A 20,324-nucleotide genomic window follows, 5' to 3' on the forward strand; every position below is an offset into this window, starting at 1 on the left:
CATTCCAAGTCATTTGAGCATCAACTGAGCAGAGCTGTAAACATGTGTGTCTTATTGAGATAGCACAAACTGAGGAAAAAGGCAGTGAAGCATCCTACAGGGTCAAGGTCAAAGATACAGTTAATGAGTGATGGTAGGCGAAGCTGGGCTCTAAAAGTAAAAGTGTACTGTTACTTTGTTGAGGTGTGGTATTCTTCAGAGAGGAGTGTCAACAGCTCTTTCATAAATTGGGGTTATGGCATTCCTGGAGGATATAGAGATGCAGTGCTTAATTTGTGAAAGAATAAGTACAGGACCTAAATTGTTCTGAGAAAACTGCTGGAAATCATGCTAAAAGTTAGGGTTGCTAAATACCAACACTGGCTAGCCTTTATTTCATATCACATCTTTTCCATCCACCAATTTTCCCCCTTCTGCTGTATGATAGACTTGTAAGATCCTTTTCATCCCTCCTTCCTCCAGTTGACACTGTTTTTCATCTTTCTCTTCCTACATTTTCCCAAAAAGTTCTGGTCCCCGTTCTGGCTGGGGCCCCACTTACAACCACTTGTTCAGATTAAGCACTGCAGGGATGTCATTCCAGATCCCATATCTATACATAAAAAAGGCACTCTGCTTCGTATTTCATTTTTAGCACTTAACTTTCAATGATTGTAGGTGTGCCGGAAGTGACTGAATGTGATGAACTTATCAGTCAGAGAGGCAAGGGTTCTAATTATGTAGAATGGGATGATGAAGCTGATTTTGAAGATGGTGAGGGCAGCTAGGGAAAACGAGTAGGGAGATATGTTTATGTGGTTATATTTCTTCAGGCCCTTCGAGAAATAAGATTCTGAAGTCAATACCTGGAGGAACAATCTCAATTTCTTTAGGAGAGATAGACGATACCAGGCAGGAAATCTAGGGTTTAGTGGTGATGAAGGAAAAGGTTGGCACACAAAGAGAATCTGAGTGAACTGGCAAAAATTAAAAGTTGGATACAGATCTGCTCAGATTCATGTCATTAAGCCCAGTTTGAGCTGGTTTGTTCCTGGTGAATAGTAGAGATTCCATTTTTGTGGGGTTGAGGATTATGGATAACTGTGTGTGTAAATGAGACACAGGTACTGTTTGAGGTGACTTTCAAGTAAAGATGTGTATCATTGATGTATTGATGAATTTTGATTTTCTCTGTGAATAGAATGTGATGGTTAAAGATGACAGGGGACACTAGGGTACCCGCAGGGTCTGTGCACATGAAAGGGATCTCTCGTGTTGCTTGGAATGGAAGGAGATGAACCAGGAAAGAATAAACACAATTTGAAACATCAGATTGTCAAGGAGTTTGAGGTGATCAATAGTGTTGATGTCAGTTGAAAGGTCCAGTGCTATCAGGAGGTGGGGTTATACTTATCTCTGGTCAAGAGGGTACCATCTAGATTGCTTTCATTTTTCGGTAGCTTGAACCAATCTTAAACCAAACTGGTAGTCATGCAGGAGATCGTTGACACTGATGTGATCTGAGCATTGAAAATACACTGTTCTTTAATGATTATTGTGATGAAGTGTAGGTGAGTTAATGGACTGTGTTTTGCGAGGTTATCACAAATATCTTCAGCGTTCTATAAAGATACCTTGAGGAAAGAAGGCAGTGATCAAAGTAGGTTAGACAGAACTTCTTTGAAAATTCCCCTGACGAAGGATACATATTTGAATGATAAAGGTCCTCTGCATAGTTTAATATAGCATGCACCACTGCTTCAAGTTCCCCAAAGCAAACAGGAAACCCTTTAACGCAAAAGTTTACTTGTGTGCACTTAAGTTAATGTATATGACATGAATAGGCACTGAAAAGACCTCTTTGGTCACTAGCACACCATTTGGGATCTCTGTGTCAAATATCAATCAATTAATTGGGGTTTGTAAAGAGCGTATACTCACCCGTGAGAGTCTCAAGTTGCTTGGGGAGGAAGAAGGGGCAACTGAACCGTCTGAGGGCTGGGGTTCAGTCGAAGAGCCAGGTCTTGAGATCCTTCCTGAACTTGGTCAGCAATGGGGATTGTCCGAGGTGGAAGGCCAGGTGTTCCAGGTCTTGGTAGTGAGGTAGGAGAAGGATCCTCCTCCACTTCTAGTCTTGTGGATCTGAGGGACATTGGCCATGGACAGCTGGGAAGAGCGAAGTGTCTGGTTGGTACTTGGAATGAGAGAGGGTGGTTCAGATACGCTGGTCCTGCATCGAGGAAGGCTTTGTTGGCAGGTATGAGGAGCTTGAAGTGATTATTTTGTTGACTGGGAGCCAGTGGAGTTTTCGGAGGTATTTATTAATATAGCTGCGGTGAGGGATGACGAGGACCAGTCTGGCTGTGACATTTTGAGCTTCCCGTAGTTTCCTGGGGTGTTTCTGGATGGCGCCGGCATAGAGTGCGTTGATGTAGTCTGCTGCTGATGAGAGCATGGATGACCGTTTTTATGAATTCAGTGGGGATCCATCTGAATGTCTTTCAAAGCAGGCAACGCATGTGGGAGTAAGATGATCTGACTATTCATCTTGAGAGAGGAGTCCGGTATGATGCTATGGTTTTGTTTGTGGTATGTGGGAGTGGGCAGTGTTCTCAATGCAGACGCCCAACAGGAGTCATCCAATGCTGAGGGGGTGGGTCCCAGGATGAAAACTTCGGTCTTGTCTGAGTTGAGTTATTTTTCATCCAGGTGGCAATGGCTTTCATCTCGCTATGACAGCTGTTTCTAATGGTTGTGGGTTTGTCAGTGAGGGAGAGGATCAGTTGGGTGTTGTCAGCATAGGAGTCAATGTTGAGTCTGTAGTTCCTGATGATGGCTGCGAGAGGGGCCATATAGATGTTGAAGAGGATGGGGCTCAGGGAGGAGTTACTGTCAGCTCAATGGGTTGTAAACAACTGACAGAGGTGGGACTGATACTATTTATAGTATAAAGCAGGCTTTATTACATGTCCCTGCTTTGGAAGGATTTCTAGTGTCCCCTGCCAAGCAGGTCTTTCACTCATTTATGTGGGAAATGTGTATGGCATGGGTTGGAAATGGCCCTTATTGCAGGGTTCTCCCCAAATCTTTTGCCTTCCTCCTGTATTTTCTGACCTTTTTTTTGGTGGCTTTAGCGCTCTGGGCACTTTACCACTGCTGATCAATGCTAAAGTGCATATGGTCTCTCCCCAAAATGTAAGGTAATTGGTTTCTCCATGATTGGCATATTTGGTTTACTAGTAAGTTCCCAGTACCACATACTATGTGTGCCAGGGCCTGTGAACCAAATGCTTCGAGTGGGCCTGCAGCACTGATTGTGCCTTCCACATGAGTAGCCTTGCAAACATGTCTTAGACCTGCCACTACTATGTCTTAATGTGCAGTTTTAAGTTCCATTTTGTCGTGGCCTGTAGTCCCACTTACTTGAACAAAAAGGCCTGGCTTTAAGAGGGGCAGACATTTTTACAGAGGACAGCCGTCTATAGAGGGGGTGTCTACCTCCACCCAGTAGGTGGCAATTTGTCCAGTTTATGCCAGTCCTAGATACCCCAACTATTCAAATTTAATGAAATCAATACAATCCGCAAAAAGTATGCCCTCAACCACAATATGTGAATATAGGATAATTCAGAAATATGTGAAAGAGTGAGAAAGCACCTCAAGTACGCAACACCAGGGACGCTACATGCAGGTTCTTACCAGCATGCCCACGTTTAGCATCATTGGTTGCTTACTCACTGGAAACACAGAATTTGTGTCCAGCAAGAAGACAGAAATGAGTGAAAGAGTAAAGATGAGTATCTCCAAAACAGAAAACCCTGGTGAATTATTCAGGACAGTGTGTCCCAGGAATAAAATTGAGATAAGACTCACAGTTAGTTTAGCCCTCTTTATTCACATTTGTGAGCTTTCTCAAATTAAAATCACAGCATGTTGCAAACCTTGTCAAAGTGCTCCCACTTGCCAGGCCCAAATCTTCTCTTTTACTACATGCAAGGCATCCCTGAGGTAGGCCCTAGGTAGACTAATGGGCAGAGTGCAGGGTATTTAAGAGGTACGACATGTACTGTTGTGTTTTGCATCTCCTGGTAGTGGACTCGGATGCAGCACCTGTTTCAATGTTGAGAAACTGATGCAGCGTGACCTGGCTTTTGGCACATCATCCTTGGGCGCCAATTTCTTCATTGATACTGCAGTAAGGAGCCGAGGTATCATGTCCTCAAACAACCTATCACTTCCCCTGCGTATCAGTAAGGAACCAACGCATCAGCTGTACCTCGGATCCTCTTTAATTTTGGATGCATCCAAGGTACTTTGCCTTAATCAAGTGCAACTATTGATTTTTAAGAGCTTCAACTTTATCTAATCTTTGAAAATTCATATCGTGATTTATGTATGTTGGATTGTTTTTGTTTTGGTCTTGTTTGATTCAGATAAATATTTGCTATTGTTTAAACTGGTGTGGAGGCCTTGTGTGTGTATAACTACTTTACACATTGCATCTGGGGTTAGTGTGACTACTCTGTGCCAAGCTACCAAGGGGGTAAGCAGGAGTTATCTCAGGTGTTTAACTTACTTTCCCTCACTAGAGTGAGGGTTTCTTCTTGGACAGGGTACGGATATCTGCTAACTAGAGACCCCAATTCTAACAGTATATGTGTACCTGTAAGCATGTACACAGAGTCGGCATGAAACATATGGAGTAGGCTACACTGGGTTAATTTTTGTACCTAGCCATGTGTATCTTGTCAGCATTCAGTCTAGATGACAGACTCAAGAGAGCTGGAGTAGGGAACACTAGACCACTTACTATTAGTGAATCTCATTGTACTCACTTCCTGGGATGGGGCCTGTACGAAATCCACTTTCTGCATGGTCACCGCAGATTGTTTGCCTTTTTCTTGATGCTATTGCTGGATTTCAGACTCACCACTTTGGCTGCTGCTGTCCAGTGCTCACTGTATGTGCTCTGACCCCTACAACATCGAGAAATTGACTAATCCCTAATTGGCATTTTTAACTTTTCTATAAGACCGTAGTATATAGTACAGAAATTCACTCACAACATGAAAAGTTAGCTGTCACCTGTGGACTGCAGCACTTATGGTGCCATCCATTAGTGTAAAAAAAGAAACCATGACTTCAGGCGGACCCCATATAATCTGACCGCTGCATTGCGAGCTGGTAAACAAAACTTTTTGACAGGAAAAAACCTCCTTTTTAAATATTAGAAAGTCACTCCTATGTACTCCTTAAAGCCAACAAGGCAGCCTGCATAGCATTTAAGAGTGAAACATGAAGAAAATGAACATTACCATATGTTCAGTGTGCCAGTCCTGTCTGTCCTTGTAGAAAACCAAGGAGCTAATTAAAATACTAATGCTACAAATGCAGGAAAGGGACCAGCTAAAATAGGTTTATAAATCCAAAACAAACTTGTTTTTTCAATAAATATTAAAGACAAATAACTTTTAGAAAGTTACTTTTCCCCTGCCTGAGGTTCCCAGAGGCTAATTTGCATTAACTATTCAGCTTATCCCAGCCTGTGTTCAGCCTTGAATAGGTGTGAACAAGGTGTGGAATGTTTCCCAGGAACAAACAATAGGGTCACCTGAACGGGCAGGGATTACTCCTCTAAATTCCACAGAATATTCAGAGTGGGCACTGTGGGCATCCTGTGAAAGTACATTGTCAAATCTATCAATCAAGCCATCCTTTATTGTTTTAGCTTTAAAATGCTATTCAATAAAACACAATGTCATAATCTCTTAAGAGGGGCTCTTGGTCACTGACTGAGAAATGTACACCCTCCTCGGTGTATCTGTTGGTCACTGGCCGATACTGAGGAGGGGTATAAAGGTCCCACTGCTGCTTTGCACCGAGGATTCCCTTTATCTTATTATTAGCTTGGGCTGTTCAGAAAGAGCTTCCTGAGCAACCACAGTGTCTTTTGTTACTGCAATGTTGATCCGTATGTAGAGTGCACTGACGTCATTGCAGTAAAGTAAAAGTAAATGAGCGGATGGCCTTGTTTTACTTTCACTGCATCGGAGCTCAGGAGCATATCTCAGCTCCCGAGCATTGACTGTTTCGAGAGAGGTATTGTTGAAGAGGAGAGAATCTCCCATATCCAATGATATCTCTGCCCAGTGGATTCCTGCTTGGGTATAGGTACAGGAGAGCGATGCCAAGTAAGATTCCACCCACTAGGTCCGAAGGACATGGGGGATTGGCCCCTTAGTCAAGGGCTTGTGCTCTCCTACCCCCACTCACATTTCAGTCTTTCTGTCCCCCTGGGTTCTGAATGGGGAGATTACCCCTGATATGCCCTCTTGAAAGAGTCAGAAAGTCTACTAGACACCAGTGAAAATTCTAAAAAAGAAAATGATGGGATTAGGGTGGCCCACAATGGCATGGCCATGCCCCAGACCCAAACAAATGTGCCAACTGTCTGTCTGTCCTTCTGGGGGGGCAGATGGGGTGATTATCTCTAATCAGCTCCCCCGGGGGAGAAAGTCCACAAGGCCCCACATAAGTGTTGCTATAAAAAAATCTATAGGGATGGGGGCTGTCCACCATAGCTGTTCCCATGACCTCATCCCCAAAAATGTGTCAACAGTATTCCTGCCCCCCTGGGTGCTGATAGGGATGATTACTTCCAATCTGCCACCTCCAGGCGGACAGAAAACCTACCAAACACCAGGGAAATGTTGTTAAAAATTATATATATATGAGTGGGGCCTCCCAACAATGGGCCTTTCCATTGATGGATGGGGCCCTCTAGGGACCCGCGGGTTGTACACACAACCACCTGCTATGCCTGCCCAAATGAAGAGTCGGTCAGACAGTAGAGAATACAAACTTACTTTATTCAATATATACTCTGCAGAGGAGTCCATCATGACCTGCACCATAAGATGACCAGAGAGGGCCTGCCCCTCCTAAGCATAAGAATAGCAATTATACATTTCAGCAGGAGCACAAGACACACCCACCCAGAAAATGTCCACAGAAGGCAGCAGGAGACAAAGAGGGGCATACATGGATGAGCTAACACCTGCCAGATGGGTACACTCTATCAGTGGTCCAAGGCCACTGTCACGAGTCTCAGCGTCTCCTAATGTGGGAGAAGAGTTACACATTAACATTGGAATGTGGAGACAGAACATCAGCTCATTAGCACGTCAGGGCACAGCCTTGAACATGAGAGAAAATAATAACGAACTACAGTGTTTTGCTGAAGCGAGCAGATTAAAGAATGAGGCCTAGCACAAGCACAGCCCAAGCAGTCTAATGATTGTGAAATACAAAATGGAGTCATACGAGCTGGCTAAAACGTACACGTTGCGAGGATAACTCAGTGGGTTGCATACAAATGTGGCAGCGTCTACTAACTTAGCCTTATAATGCTTACCTAATATAGCACAGTGCAAGAATAACACAGCTAGGGGATTTTCAGACTAACACCATCCCCACCCCTAAAAAATGCATCAACAGTCTTTGTGCACCCCCTGGGAGCAGACAGGGGTGATAACTCCCAATCTGCCCCCCAAGGGGCAAAACACCCATTAGACACCAGGGACAATCTGTCTAAAAAAATTTATGAGGCGGACACTGCCCACCAAGGGCATGGCCATGGCTCTATCCCCAAAAATGTGGCAACTGCCTTTCTGCCCCACTAGACAGCAGGGCATGTTATAAAAAATAGGAGTAGGGGGGCTGCCCACCATGGCCATGCCCCCACCCCAAACAAATGGGTTGGCAGTCTTTCTGCTGGAGCAAATGGTGGTGATTACTCCAAGTGGGGAGCAAAGAGCCCTCTGGACACCAGGGAATTTGTTTCAAACACAAATTTAGGAGTCAGGGCTACCCACTATGGGCATGGCCATGCCCCTAACCCAATAACAAGGCAAACAGTCTTTTTGCCCCTCAGGGTGGTGAATGGGGTGTGATTACCCCAAATATGCCCCGGGGGCTGAAAGCCTACTAGAGACCAAGGCATATTAAGTCAAGGCATTCATTGTAAAGGATCCTGTGTTGTAAAAATTGCGATGTAATGGTATGCGTTGTTAAAGTATGCGTTGTAACGTCATACATCCATATTAAATATAGTGGTGGGGTATGTTCACTTTGGGCATGGCCATGCTCAAATATCCTTACAGTCTTTCTTCTCCCCAAGGAAGAGAATGGAGGTGATTACCCCGAATCTGCCACCCTGGGGGGGGGGAGGGGGGGGGGGGGCAGAAAACCCACTAGACCGCAGGGCATTTGTTCTTAGAAAATATAGGGGTGGGAGAGGCCCACCATAGGCATAGCCTTTCTTCCACTCCAACAACAAACTAGACACTCCACTCCAACAACAAACTAGACAAATATAGTGGTGGGGTATGTTCACTTTGGGCATGGCCATGCTCAAATATCCTTAAAGTCTTTCTTCGCCCAAAGGAAGAGAATGGAGGTGATTACCCCAATCTGCCTCGCTGGGGGGCAGAAAACCCACTAAACCACAGGGCTTTTGTTCTTAGAAAATATAGGGGTGGGAGATGTCCCACCATAGGCATAGCTATACCTCCACTCCAACAACAAACTAGACAGTCTTTGGGCCCCTGGGGTGATCAACCCTATATGTCCCTAGAATGTCAGAAAGCCCACTAGACACCAGGGTACTTTTTCTATTTTTCTAAAACAAAATAAGTGTGGGGGCTGCCCACCATGGGCATGGCCATGCCCCCACCCTAGAAAGTACCCAGGCAGTCTTTTTGACCAGGGGCAACAGAAAGCCCACTAGACACTAAGGGGAAAAAAGAAAGGGGAGAGGGTTGGCCATCATTTGCATGGCCATGTGTCCACCCAAAAAGGGCACAAACAGTCTCTCTGCTTCACTGGGGGGCAAATGGGGACATTTCCTCCAATATGCCCCATGGGGGGACACAAAGCCCACTAGACACCAGGGTAATTAAAACAAACATAAAGTTGGAGGCTGCCTACCATGGTCATGAACATGTCCCCACCCCAGAAAGGAAGCAGGCAGTATTTCAGCAACTCAGATGGCAGAAGGGGTGATTACCCCAAATCAGCCCCCCTGGGGCAGATAGCCCACTAGACACCTAGGAAAAAAATAGGGGGCGGAACTGGTTACCCTAAAAGAGCACAGACAGTCTTTCTGTCACCCTGGGAGGCAGATAAGGGCAATTACCCCAAGAAATCTCACCAGGGGCAGAAAGCCCACTAGACACTAGGTTCTGCCGCCTTTGGGGCAGTTAGGAAGTTTGTCCCAGATGGGGAGGTTTCCCTAAATATATCCCGGGGAGATAGAATGTTCCCCTGAAACCCGCAATTTTGCCTTTGGTGCAGGTGTTGCACTATGGTTTGTGGTGGGAGTGTGGCCAATGACAGACTGCAACACCTGTGCCACTTTCTTTTGCCCCAAAGGCTACCTCTTTTTAAAAAAACACAACAACTGTGGTAAAACTCAACACGCTTTTTGATTCAGTTCTGCATGGTATTGAAAGCTGGAAAGACAGTGACGTTAGCACAGCAAATCTTTTGTTGATGCAATATTTCAGGAAAAACAGACACTTTTTTGCAGAACACTTTTTTCCAATGTATGCCCAATAAATTAAAAGTAGCTTTATTTTGGTCATTTTCTCAGTCCCTTTGAGAAGAATCCATAGAACCTGGGTACCTTTAGAATACTCAGGATGTTGGAAAAAAAGGAAGAAAATTTGTCATGGACACCTTATGTGGAAAAAACAATTATGGCATCCCAAGCCCAGCTCTCCTGTGTTGCATCGCTCTCTCCTGCTTTTTGCCTCGTTTTACTGCTTCCTCCTGCTTTTGCCATGTTCATCTGAGCGCTTTCTCCTGTTTCTGACTCGTTTTCCTGCTTCCTCCTGCCTTTTTCCGCCATTCTTCTGAGTATATTCTCCTGCTCTCTGCCTCATTTTTACTGCTTTCTCCTTCCTTTCCCCCATTTCCCTGAGTGCTTTTTCCTGCTTTCTGCCTTGTTTCACTGCTTTCTCTGTGCTTTTCCCTGTTTGTGTGTGCTTTTGCCATGTTTTTTACTGCTTTCACCTTCCTCTCCCCCCATTTTTAGGTCGAGCCTAGGGCCAGCGCGCAAGCGCTGCTCTGCGAAGATCTGTGGTAGTTCAGTATGGGAACCATTAAGTGAATTGCCCCTGCCCCTGCACTCTTGAGTGTTGGTGATCGAGGCCCTCCTCCACCCGCAGGTTTCCCTGCGCCTCATCCCTGGTGGTCCAGTGGACCTCTGTCTCCTTTCTTTCTTTCTGCTCGTTCACTAGTTTTTCTCCCCTTTCTATCTTTCACCTTTTTGCACCTCTGCTCTTTTGCGCCTTATTTCTGCCCATTTTCCCTTTCTCTCCCCCTGCTCCTTCACTCGTTTTCACTCGTTTTTCTCCCCTTTCTATCTTTCACCTTTCTGCACCACTGCTCTTTTGTGCCTTATTTCTGCCCATTTTCCCTTTCTCTCCCTCTGCTCCTTCACTCGTTTTCACTCGTTTTTCTACCCTTTCTATCTTTCACCTTTCTGCATCTCTGCTCTTTTGTGCCTTATTTCTGCTTATTTTCCCTTTTTTCTTTATCCCTTCTTTCCTCCCTTTACCTTTCCCCACCGCTGCTGCCCCCGTGGCCCCTCCCCCCCAGCACGACCGGCCCAATCCAGCTCCCCTCCCCACTCCCGCCTCCCAGCTGTCCAGCCCTCCCCGACCCCTACTTAATGGCAGCCACTGGTTCACCGAAGGCGCGTCAAAGTCAAGCACGTCTGCGACCCGTCCGTGACCAGCACCAGGAACCCTGGACCTCCGCCCCGCCAACGCTACGACCCAGCAGCACTCCACGCACTCAACCCAGGCTGCAACAACAACTGCAAGCTAGCATCACCAGCCGACACCCAAGGACCACCGAACTTCGAGAGTCCAGGCACACATGCCGCTGCCTCGAAAAGACCTGGAGAAACAACAAATCCACAGAAGCTCACAACAACTTCAGAGCCGCCACCAACGCCCACCATCAACTCATCAGAGAAACAAAGAAAAAAGCGATTGAAGACAGAATCTCCACCCACGCACACAACAGCAAGGAACTCTTCAGCATCATCAAGGAGTTCGCCCAACCAACCAGCGAGTCTACCGACATCCCTCCCTCACAAGACCTCTGCGACAAACTCAGCATCTTTTTCCACCACAAAATCAAGAGAATCTACGACAACTTCGACGAAGACAACCAACACACTGAACCCTCACCAACCACCCCCGACACCCAGAAACCAGCGATTGAGGACTGGACTGCCCTCACCACCGAAGACACACTGAAGACAACGAAGTCAATCCACTCAGGGGCCCCCCCGGACCCCTGCCCCCACCACATCTTCAACAGAGCCGCCAACACCATCGCACCCATGCTCTGCCATACCATCAACCGCTCCCTGGCGACCGCCTCGTTCCCCGACGACTGGAAACACGCCGAGGTCAACCCCCTCCCGAAGAAACCCTCAGCGGACCCCACCGACCTCAAAAACTACTAAAAAGGTAAAGTTTTTAATTGCAGCTGACCTACATTTTAAAAAAAAGTGCACACAACCATAATTGTGTGTTAAGCATACAATGTCAAGTTTCTTTCTCCACACCCAAACCTCAAAGGAAACCATTGAAAGGCTAACTATACGACATACTTTGCACAAACCAACGGAAGCCGAGGCAGCACTATGCATTTTAAATCGGCGCATCCCGGTCTGTCATCGTTCTGAAGTCAAGATTTTAATAAAGGGGGGTACCTTTATCTCACGGACTGCCACTGATATTTGCCGGCCGAAGTGAAGAAACAAGATTATGGACTACCGAGGCCAGGGGTGTGGATTTTCTTCCCAATCTTAACGCATGTTTTTGTTTAACTATGGCTATCAGCTTTTTTATAAAGAAAATTGAGGTTTTATTGTTTATAATAGTGGGTCAATCATTGTAATGGTTTTAATTAACTGCACAATAAATTTATTACTTACTTACAGACCCATCTCCCTGCTCCCGTTCCCAGCGAAAGTCATCGAGAAAGCCATCAACAGCCAACTCGCCACATTAATTGAAGAACACAACATCCTCGACTCCTCCCAATCCGGCTTCAGAAAAAACCACAGTACGGAAACCGCCCTCCTCGCCGCAACAGACGACATCCGCACCTTACTGGACAAAGGAGAAACAGTAGCCCTCATGCTCCTCGACCTATCAGCGGCGTTCGACACCGTCTCCCACCGCACCCTAATACGCAGACTCTACGATGCAGGAATCCAGGACAAGGCCCTCGACTGGATCTGCTCCTTCCTCTCCGGCAGGACGCAGCGGGTCAGACTCCCCCCTTTCCTCTCGGACCCCACACCTACCACCTGCGGAGTCCCCCAGGGCTCCTCCCTCAGCCCGACGCTCTTCAACGTCTACATGGCTCCACTTGCCCCCATCGTCAGAACCTACGGACTCAACATCGTGTCATACGCAGACGACGCCCAGCTCATCCTCTCCCAATCCAACGAGCCCAACACCGCCAGACGCAACTTTCGAGAAGGCATGGAAGCCGTCGCCAAATGGATGAAAAACAGCTGCCTACAACTAAACACCAACAAAACAGAAGTACTCATCATGGGCCCAAACCCCGACGCCTGGAACGACACCTGGTGGCCCTCCGCCCTCGGAAACCCGCCAACCCCCACAGACCACGCACGCAACCTGGGAATCATGCTGGACTCCGAGCTCAAAATGGACCGCCAGATCAACTCTGTCTCATCTTCCTGCTTCCACACCCTCCGCCTCCTTCGTAAGACCTTCAAATGGATCCCCCTCGAACACCGAAAGACAGTCACTCACGCCCTGGTCACCAGCAGACTCGACTACGGCAACGCACTCTACGCCGGAATAAACAAAAACCTCATCCGCAAGCTGCAGAACATCCAGAATGCCGCCGCAAGACTGGTCCTCAACCTGCCAAAACACTGCCACATCTCCCAGCACCTGCGCACACTCCACTGGCTCCCCGTCGAGGCGAGAATCACCTTTAAGCTGCTCACCCACGCACACAAGGCCCTCCACGGCACCGGACCAGCATACCTGAACAGCCGACTCAAATTCCACGCACCCCAAAGGACCCTACGATCAGCCCAGCTTTCCTATGCCGTGGTCCCTCACACCAGAAAGACCAGATCGGGAGGCCGCTCCTTCTCCTTCCTCGCGGCCAAAGCATGGAACGCCCTTCCGCTCCACCTCAGACAGACAACATCGCTCCCCATCTTCGCAAAAAACCTAAAAACCTGGCTCTTCGACAGACCCCCTCCTTGATGGAATGGGACCTGCACCCCCCCTCCCCCCCACCCCTAGCGCCTTGAGACCCTTACGGGTGAGTAGTCGCGCTTTAACAAACTCCTGATTGATTGACTTTACTATTGGATACTGATACTACCTGTTCTACTGTGAGAACAGCAGACATCTCAAACCTACCCCTCTCGGGAGAAGCAATCCAAGTAGTCGGAGTCTTGAATCAGCAGTTTAGAGACCCAATTACAGAGCCTATGGAGGTACACATCGGAAATTTTAAAGTCATGCACAGATTCGTGGTGTGCGACTCTAGCCCAGTGAATTTACTAGGAAGAGATTTGCTGTGCAAATTGACCTGCACAACACCCGGATGGTGTTACTCTTCAAACCCCTGATGAGGATATTGTATATAAGACAACGTTAGCTAAACAAGGCACAGAAATAGATTAAATGTATTTTTTGATGACAAAAGATGACTTACCAGAAGAGCTAAAAACAACGTGAATGCAGAAGTATGGGATTTCACCGGAAGAGAAATAGAGCTAATGGCAAATGTAGACCCCTTGAATGTGATGGTGATTGAAGGTGCAGTTTACGCCAACACCAGACAATACAAAATGACTCCAGAAGTGAAAGCAGGTGTGGCTTCACAAATTGACCATATGATTAAACCGGGCATCTTAAAAGAAATAATGAGTAGTCCTTGTAATTCGCCTATAATAGGACTCAACAAGCCTAGTGGAAAGTACTGGATAGTATAGGATTTAAGAAAGATTAACAAAATTGTAGTGCCTTGTTGTCCTGTAGTACCAAATCCAGCATTGATTTTGTATCAGATACCCTGGAATACAGGATGGTTTACTGTAATTGATTTGTGTCAAGCATCTTTTTCCATTCCTTTCCATTCCGAGAGCTAGTATGTTTTTTCTTTTAAATTTGATGCATGGAACCAAGTTCCTCAAGGCTATACAGAAAATACTTCAATTTTCAATCACATTTTGAAAAAGTGCCCAGAAAAGTTAATTGTGCCCAGAAATTCAGTCTTAGTGCAGTATATCGATGACTTACTTGTGGCATCGAAATCTCGAGATGACTGTTACTGATTCAATAGCATTACTGAATCATTTGGCTGACGGAGGACACAAGGTGTCACCAGAAAAATTGCAATTTTGCTGAACAGGGGTTAAATACTTGGGTCACCAGATAGAAAGGGGAGTGAGGATAGTGGGGATCACTGAAATATTATCGAGGGACAAAATATCGACTTGCAAAAATATCGTGGACAAAATATCGACAGACAAAATATCGAGTTTGTATCTACAAACAGGTAAGTACAAAAATATCGAGTAGTAAATATCGTTTACAAAAATATAGTTTTAAAAAATATCGACTTTATTAAAAACAGTGTTAAATTAAATTAATATAAAAATTTAATTACTAAAATATACTTAAACATACTTAAATTAACTTATAATATTTAAATAATAAATGAAATAAATAAAAAAAATGTTTTACAATCATATTTGTTAAAACATATATATATAGTAACATACTATAATTAAATAAGATACTATTGTATTACCGTACAATAGCAGAAGTGTAAAAAATACTATTCCCACTCCAAAGAGTGCAAGCGTAGGGAAAGCATTGGATAGCGTAGGGGTTAAAATTACTATTCCCACTCCAGTGGGTGCAACAGTAGGGAAAGCGTTGGATAGCATAGGGGTTAAAATTACTATTCCCACTCCAGTGAGTGCAACAGTAGGGAAAGGGTTGGATAGCGTAGGGGTTTAAATTACTATTCCCACTCCAGTGGGTGCAACAGTAGGGAAAGCGTTGGATAGCGTAGGGGTTAAAATTACTATTCCCACTCCAAAGAGTGCAACAGTAGGGAAAGCGTTAGATAGCGTAGGGGTAAAAATTACTATTCCCACTCCAGTGGGTGCAACAGTAGGGAAAGCGTTGGATAGCGTAGGGGTTAAAATTACTATTCCCACCCCAAAGAGTGCAACAGTAGGGAAAGCGTTGGATAGCGTAGGGGTTAAAATTACTATTCCCACTCCAAAGAGTGCAACAGTAGGGAAAGCGTTAGATAGCGTAGGGGTAAAAATTACTATTCCCACTCCAGTGGGTGCAACAGTAGGGAAAGCGTTGGATAGCGTAGGGGTTAAAATTACTATTCCCACCCCAAAGAGTGCAACAGTAGGGAAAGCGTTGGATAGCGTAGGGGTAAAAATTACTATTCCCACTCCAGTGGGTGCAACAGTAGGGAAAGCGTTGGATAGCGTAGGGGTAAAAATTACTATTCCCACTCAAGTGGGTGCAACAGTAGGGAAAGCGTTGGATAGCGTAGGGGTTAAAATTACTATTCGCACTCCAGTGGGTGCAACAGTAGGGAAAGCGTTGGATAGCGTAGGGGTTAAAATTACTATTCCCACTCCAGAGGGTGCAACAGTAGGGAAAGTGTTGGATAGCGTAGGGGTTAAAATTACTATTCCCACTCCAGTGGGTGCAACAGTAGGGAAAAAGTTGGATAGCGTAGGGGTTAAAATTACTATTCCCACTCCAGAGAATACAACATTAGGGAAAGTAAATACTTCATAAATAAATATAAAATGTATTATTGAATATCTATTAATAATTAATTAAAAATAAATAATATTTGTATACAATTTAATAATTAATATATTAAATTTACTAATTAACAATAATTATTTCTATTGATCACCTATTAATACTAATTAATAAAAATATTTACTATTAATTATTTAATAATGAAAAAGTATTTAACAATTATTTGAAATTAAATAAATATAAATAAATGTAATTAATTAATTATTTATAATTTAATCACTTCCCACCCAATTCCCCTATAAACTCACAACCCGCTACAAAAATAATTTAGTAAAATTTACATAATTACCAATTAATCAATTAATTATATTTAATTACCAATTAAAATTTAATTAATTAACTATTATAAATTAATTAACTATTAATTTAAATTTACTATCAATAAATAAATCTATATATTTATTTAATTATAATTAAAATACTTCCCACCCTATTCCCCTATAAACCCACAACCCGCTACAGAATTAAATTACGCAATAATTATAAAAACTAAAATCATTAATAAAAATTAATTATAACATAAATACACACTTTTCACACATATTATACCATAAAAATACACTATAAAAAATTAGATATTATAAAAAAATCGATATGTTTTACTATCTATATTTTTAACACTCGATATTATATCACTTACCTTAAAAACGATATTTTGGTCATCTATATTCTGTCCTGTCGATATTTTGTCCAGTCTATATTTAAAAGTCGATATTATGACCAGTCGATATTTTGGAGTCGATATTATGTCTGTGCACCAAATGGGGTTAGTGTGGAGATTGGTGGTATACAGTGAAACCATTTTATTTGGGAATTATTATTTGTCTTTTTGACTTTCCTATTAGTATGCATTTGGGTCTCTCGTACAAATCCAAAGTCTATAACCCACCTGACCTCCATACATGCATGGTGTGATTGAGCCAGCAGAAGTGATGTGACTCTTGAACACAGTCCAAGGACGCAAGAGATACATACCCTAGGAACCAGCACCGAAGTCCTCTGAAATGAATGGGAACGCATGAAAATTATACTTTTGTGTCTAATAAAATGTGAATACGGGTGGGAATAAAGATTTATGAATAACAATTAAAGGGTGGGATCTTTGAAAAATGGATTGAAAGACTAAATTGAAAAATAAGCATGGTGTGATGATCACCTCCCTTTGCCTGTCCAATCAGAGTTAGTATTTTTGTGATATTGAAACAGTAATGGGTGGTACATGAATATTGAAAGGTAAAATTGAGGTAGATTTTAGTTAGTTAGTCAGATGCCGATAGAGACGCAGATGCGATGCAGATGATGATGCTGAGAGAGACAGAGTTTTGCTGAATGCTAAAGAGATCGGGATGCTGTCGGACTGACGAAGAATCGAATGCAGAACCATCAACTTTGACTTAATTAATTTAGAAGAAGATTGCGGAAGAATTTCGAGGAGGAAGAGAGTATCAGAGAGGGGTGCTTTCGGTATTAGAGAGGTCATCTATCCTCTCTGATTCCTGGCCTGAAGTCTTTGTTGCTTGATCTTTCCCAGGGTACCCTTCCCAGCTCGTTGGCCATGGGGATTGGTTTTCACAGAGAGTGATATATATTTGTTTGATGATTGATTAATTGAATCTTCCTTCCTATGAGTGACGGAGACTGTACTGCACTTTGTAAGTGGTTCACTTGAAATTAATTCAGATAAAGCTTTACAATTTTCCAGAGTCTGTTGGTCATTTCATTGCAAAGAGAAATACCTTATGTCATTTCACCAGTTCAACTAATGGTCCATTGACCAGAGGAAAGAACTTTTGATCAGTGAAAGATTAGTTAGGAATGATGGGTAACAAATCTGGAAGTAAGAATAAACAAAAACTTTGACTCCAGCGGTTTTTACTGGCTTGTGCATGTATGTGTGTTTATGGGCCCAAGTGAGTATATGGTATGGAGTATCTGTTGCTAGTTCACTGCTGGATCAAGGTGTTCTTCATTTTTAGATCCAGATGAGACCCCCCATTGTTTGCAGGGTTGAAACATTGTTGTCTCGCATTTTAAATGAACCATTTAAAGCCTCTCTAAATTAATACAGACGCTGTTCTAGGAAATTGTTTATTCAGAAATGGTTGTTTTCATGTATTAGTAAATCTTGCTGTATATTACAATTGGTCACTAAAGTTGTGTTGGTTCTATTTTTCACTTGAGTCACAGAGCACAGTTTATATGCTTTTTCAATACGGACGCTATTTTGTGCAAACAGCATTTGGTCTCCTGATTCTCTTCTGCATTAAAGTTGTTCTTTTGACATCCTTTTCCCAGTGTTAATTGCCATTGTATTCATACATTGTCCAGAAGAACCATTGCTTCCCTATATATGAAAGAACTACATTGATTTCACTTCCTTTAGTGAAAAAGATGCTGGGGAATGAGGTCTGCTTGTCTGGTTTCTTCTTGTAAAAGTGATTCTGATAGGAAACCATTCATGTTACTCATGCAGAGATGGATACCGGGAAACACGCTGATGTTCCTTCTGGTAGAGCTGGCTGGTGGGAAATGCTGAGATTTTGTTTCGGTTACAGATGAACACTGTCAACTGCCTTGAAGTTACTGTCAATAGAGATACATTCAGAGAACTGAAGTAACATCAATTCCTCTGATAATATACTGAGAATTTAGGTATTCTTGTCTATCTTCTTGTAAAAATGTTTTTGGGGGGAACCCAGTGATACCACTTGCTGTAGAAAACGATGCTGTGAAATGAAGTGATGTAAATTTCTGTTTGCTCCTTTGTTAATCCCACTAAAATTGGTTCCCTTCAGCAAACATCTGTCATTGTTAGTATCTGCAATATACTCCCACCATTATATTCTGTCCCATTTGGGACTTCTGTCATGCCTCCTGTATGTAGCCATTTCATTTTCATATGAATGTTTGAGGCACAAAACATTTTTGGTAGTTATATCTAAAATGTTCAACTAAACTTTAAAGGTTCAATGTAACTCTAATTTCATTTGACCTTGTTTTCTCCACCCAGATCCCTGTCTCAGTATGCACTCCCAGCTGCCCCACTGGATTCCGAAAAGGTGTCATACCTGGAAAACCAATCTGCTGCTTCCAGTGTGTGCAATGCCTACGGGGGGAGATTTCTTACCAGCTAGGTAAGAGAACAAGCAAAAGGGGGCATTTGATAGAATGCTGTGCTTTAGTTAAGGAAATAGCTCTAATAATGTATGTTTCATCATTTTCATTTCTTAGATTCTACGGAATGCATGCCATGCCCCTGGGATCAGTGGCCCAACAATAACCAGGACAGATGTATCCCAAAAGTCACAGAGTTTCTTGCCTACACAGAACCTTTTGGTATCACCTTAGCAGTGATCAGCATGTCATTATCAGTGATCCCCTTTGCAATCCTGGGTCTCTTCATTCATCACAGGAACACCCCCATCATCAAAGCAAGTAATTCTAATCTCAGCTACATCTTGCTCATGTCGCTAACCTTGTGCTTCTTCTGCTCCTTGGCATTTATTGGTTATCCCACAGTAGAAAAATGTCTCATACGCCAGTCAGCTTTTGGAATCACGTTTGCTCTCTGTGTCTCTTGCATCTTGGCCAGAACCATAATGGTGGTCATTGCCTTCAATGCCACAAAACCCAATAGTGACTTTAGGAAATGGGTTGGACCTCACTTGTCCTATACAGTTATTTCTGTGAGCACACTTTTTCAAATTCTGCTCTGCATTATCTGGTTAGTTTTGGCTCCTCCTTTTACAGAATATAATATTGACATTAAGCCTGGAATTATCCTAATGCAATGTAACGAGGGATCTCTTACTGCTTTCTGGTGCATGCTGGGATATCTTGGTTTTCTGGCCTCCATCAGTTTCATAGTGGCCTTCCTGGCTAGAAAGCTCCCTGACAGCTTCAACGAGGCTCAATACATCACCTTCAGCATGCTTGCATTCCTAAGTGTCTGGCTCTCATTCATTCCGGCCTACCTCAGCACAACGGGAAAGTATATGATCGCGATGGAAATTTTTGCAATCTTGTCTTCTAGTTTTTCCTTAGTTTCCTGCATATATTTCCCAAAATGTTATATCATCTTATTTAGATCAGAGATGAACACAAAGGAATACCTAATGGGACGGGATGCAAGAAAGAGCAATAAGGTAAAGGGGCTGTAAAAAGAATTTGCTAGTTCTGTCAATTTAATCGAGATCAAGGACTGCACCTTTAACCCAGACAATTTGAAGATGAAGTGACATGCACACATTCTACAGCCTTTAGGTGCCAGCTTTAAATGTATGTCAGATGTGAAGGACTATAACTAGGGAAGTCAAGAAGCTGGCAATTTGTTTCACTTTTTTCTTTGATAGTCTTGAGTTATGTCTTGGACTCAAAATGGCTTGTTATCACCAATCC

The 20,324-nt window shown here is 43.6% G+C and overlaps 1 protein-coding gene across 1 annotated transcript in view; it reads left to right on the forward strand.

Moving 5' to 3' along the window:
• LOC147678564 (extracellular calcium-sensing receptor-like) overlaps positions 1-20,086 on the forward strand; it is a 93,648-nt gene extending 73,562 nt beyond the window's left edge. The window contains exons 5-6 of the mRNA XM_086945694.1: positions 18,937-19,060; positions 19,158-20,086. Of these exons, the coding sequence (XP_086801820.1) occupies positions 18,937-19,060; positions 19,158-20,086 (1,053 nt within the window). The remainder of the gene's footprint in view (positions 1-18,936; positions 19,061-19,157) is intronic.
• The last annotated feature ends 238 nt before the right edge of the window (positions 20,087-20,324 follow it).

The sequence above is a fragment of the Lissotriton vulgaris genome, chromosome 12 (genome assembly GCF_964263255.1).
Source record: "Lissotriton vulgaris chromosome 12, aLisVul1.2, whole genome shotgun sequence".
In the NCBI taxonomy this organism is placed as follows: domain Eukaryota; kingdom Metazoa; phylum Chordata; class Amphibia; order Caudata; family Salamandridae; genus Lissotriton; species Lissotriton vulgaris.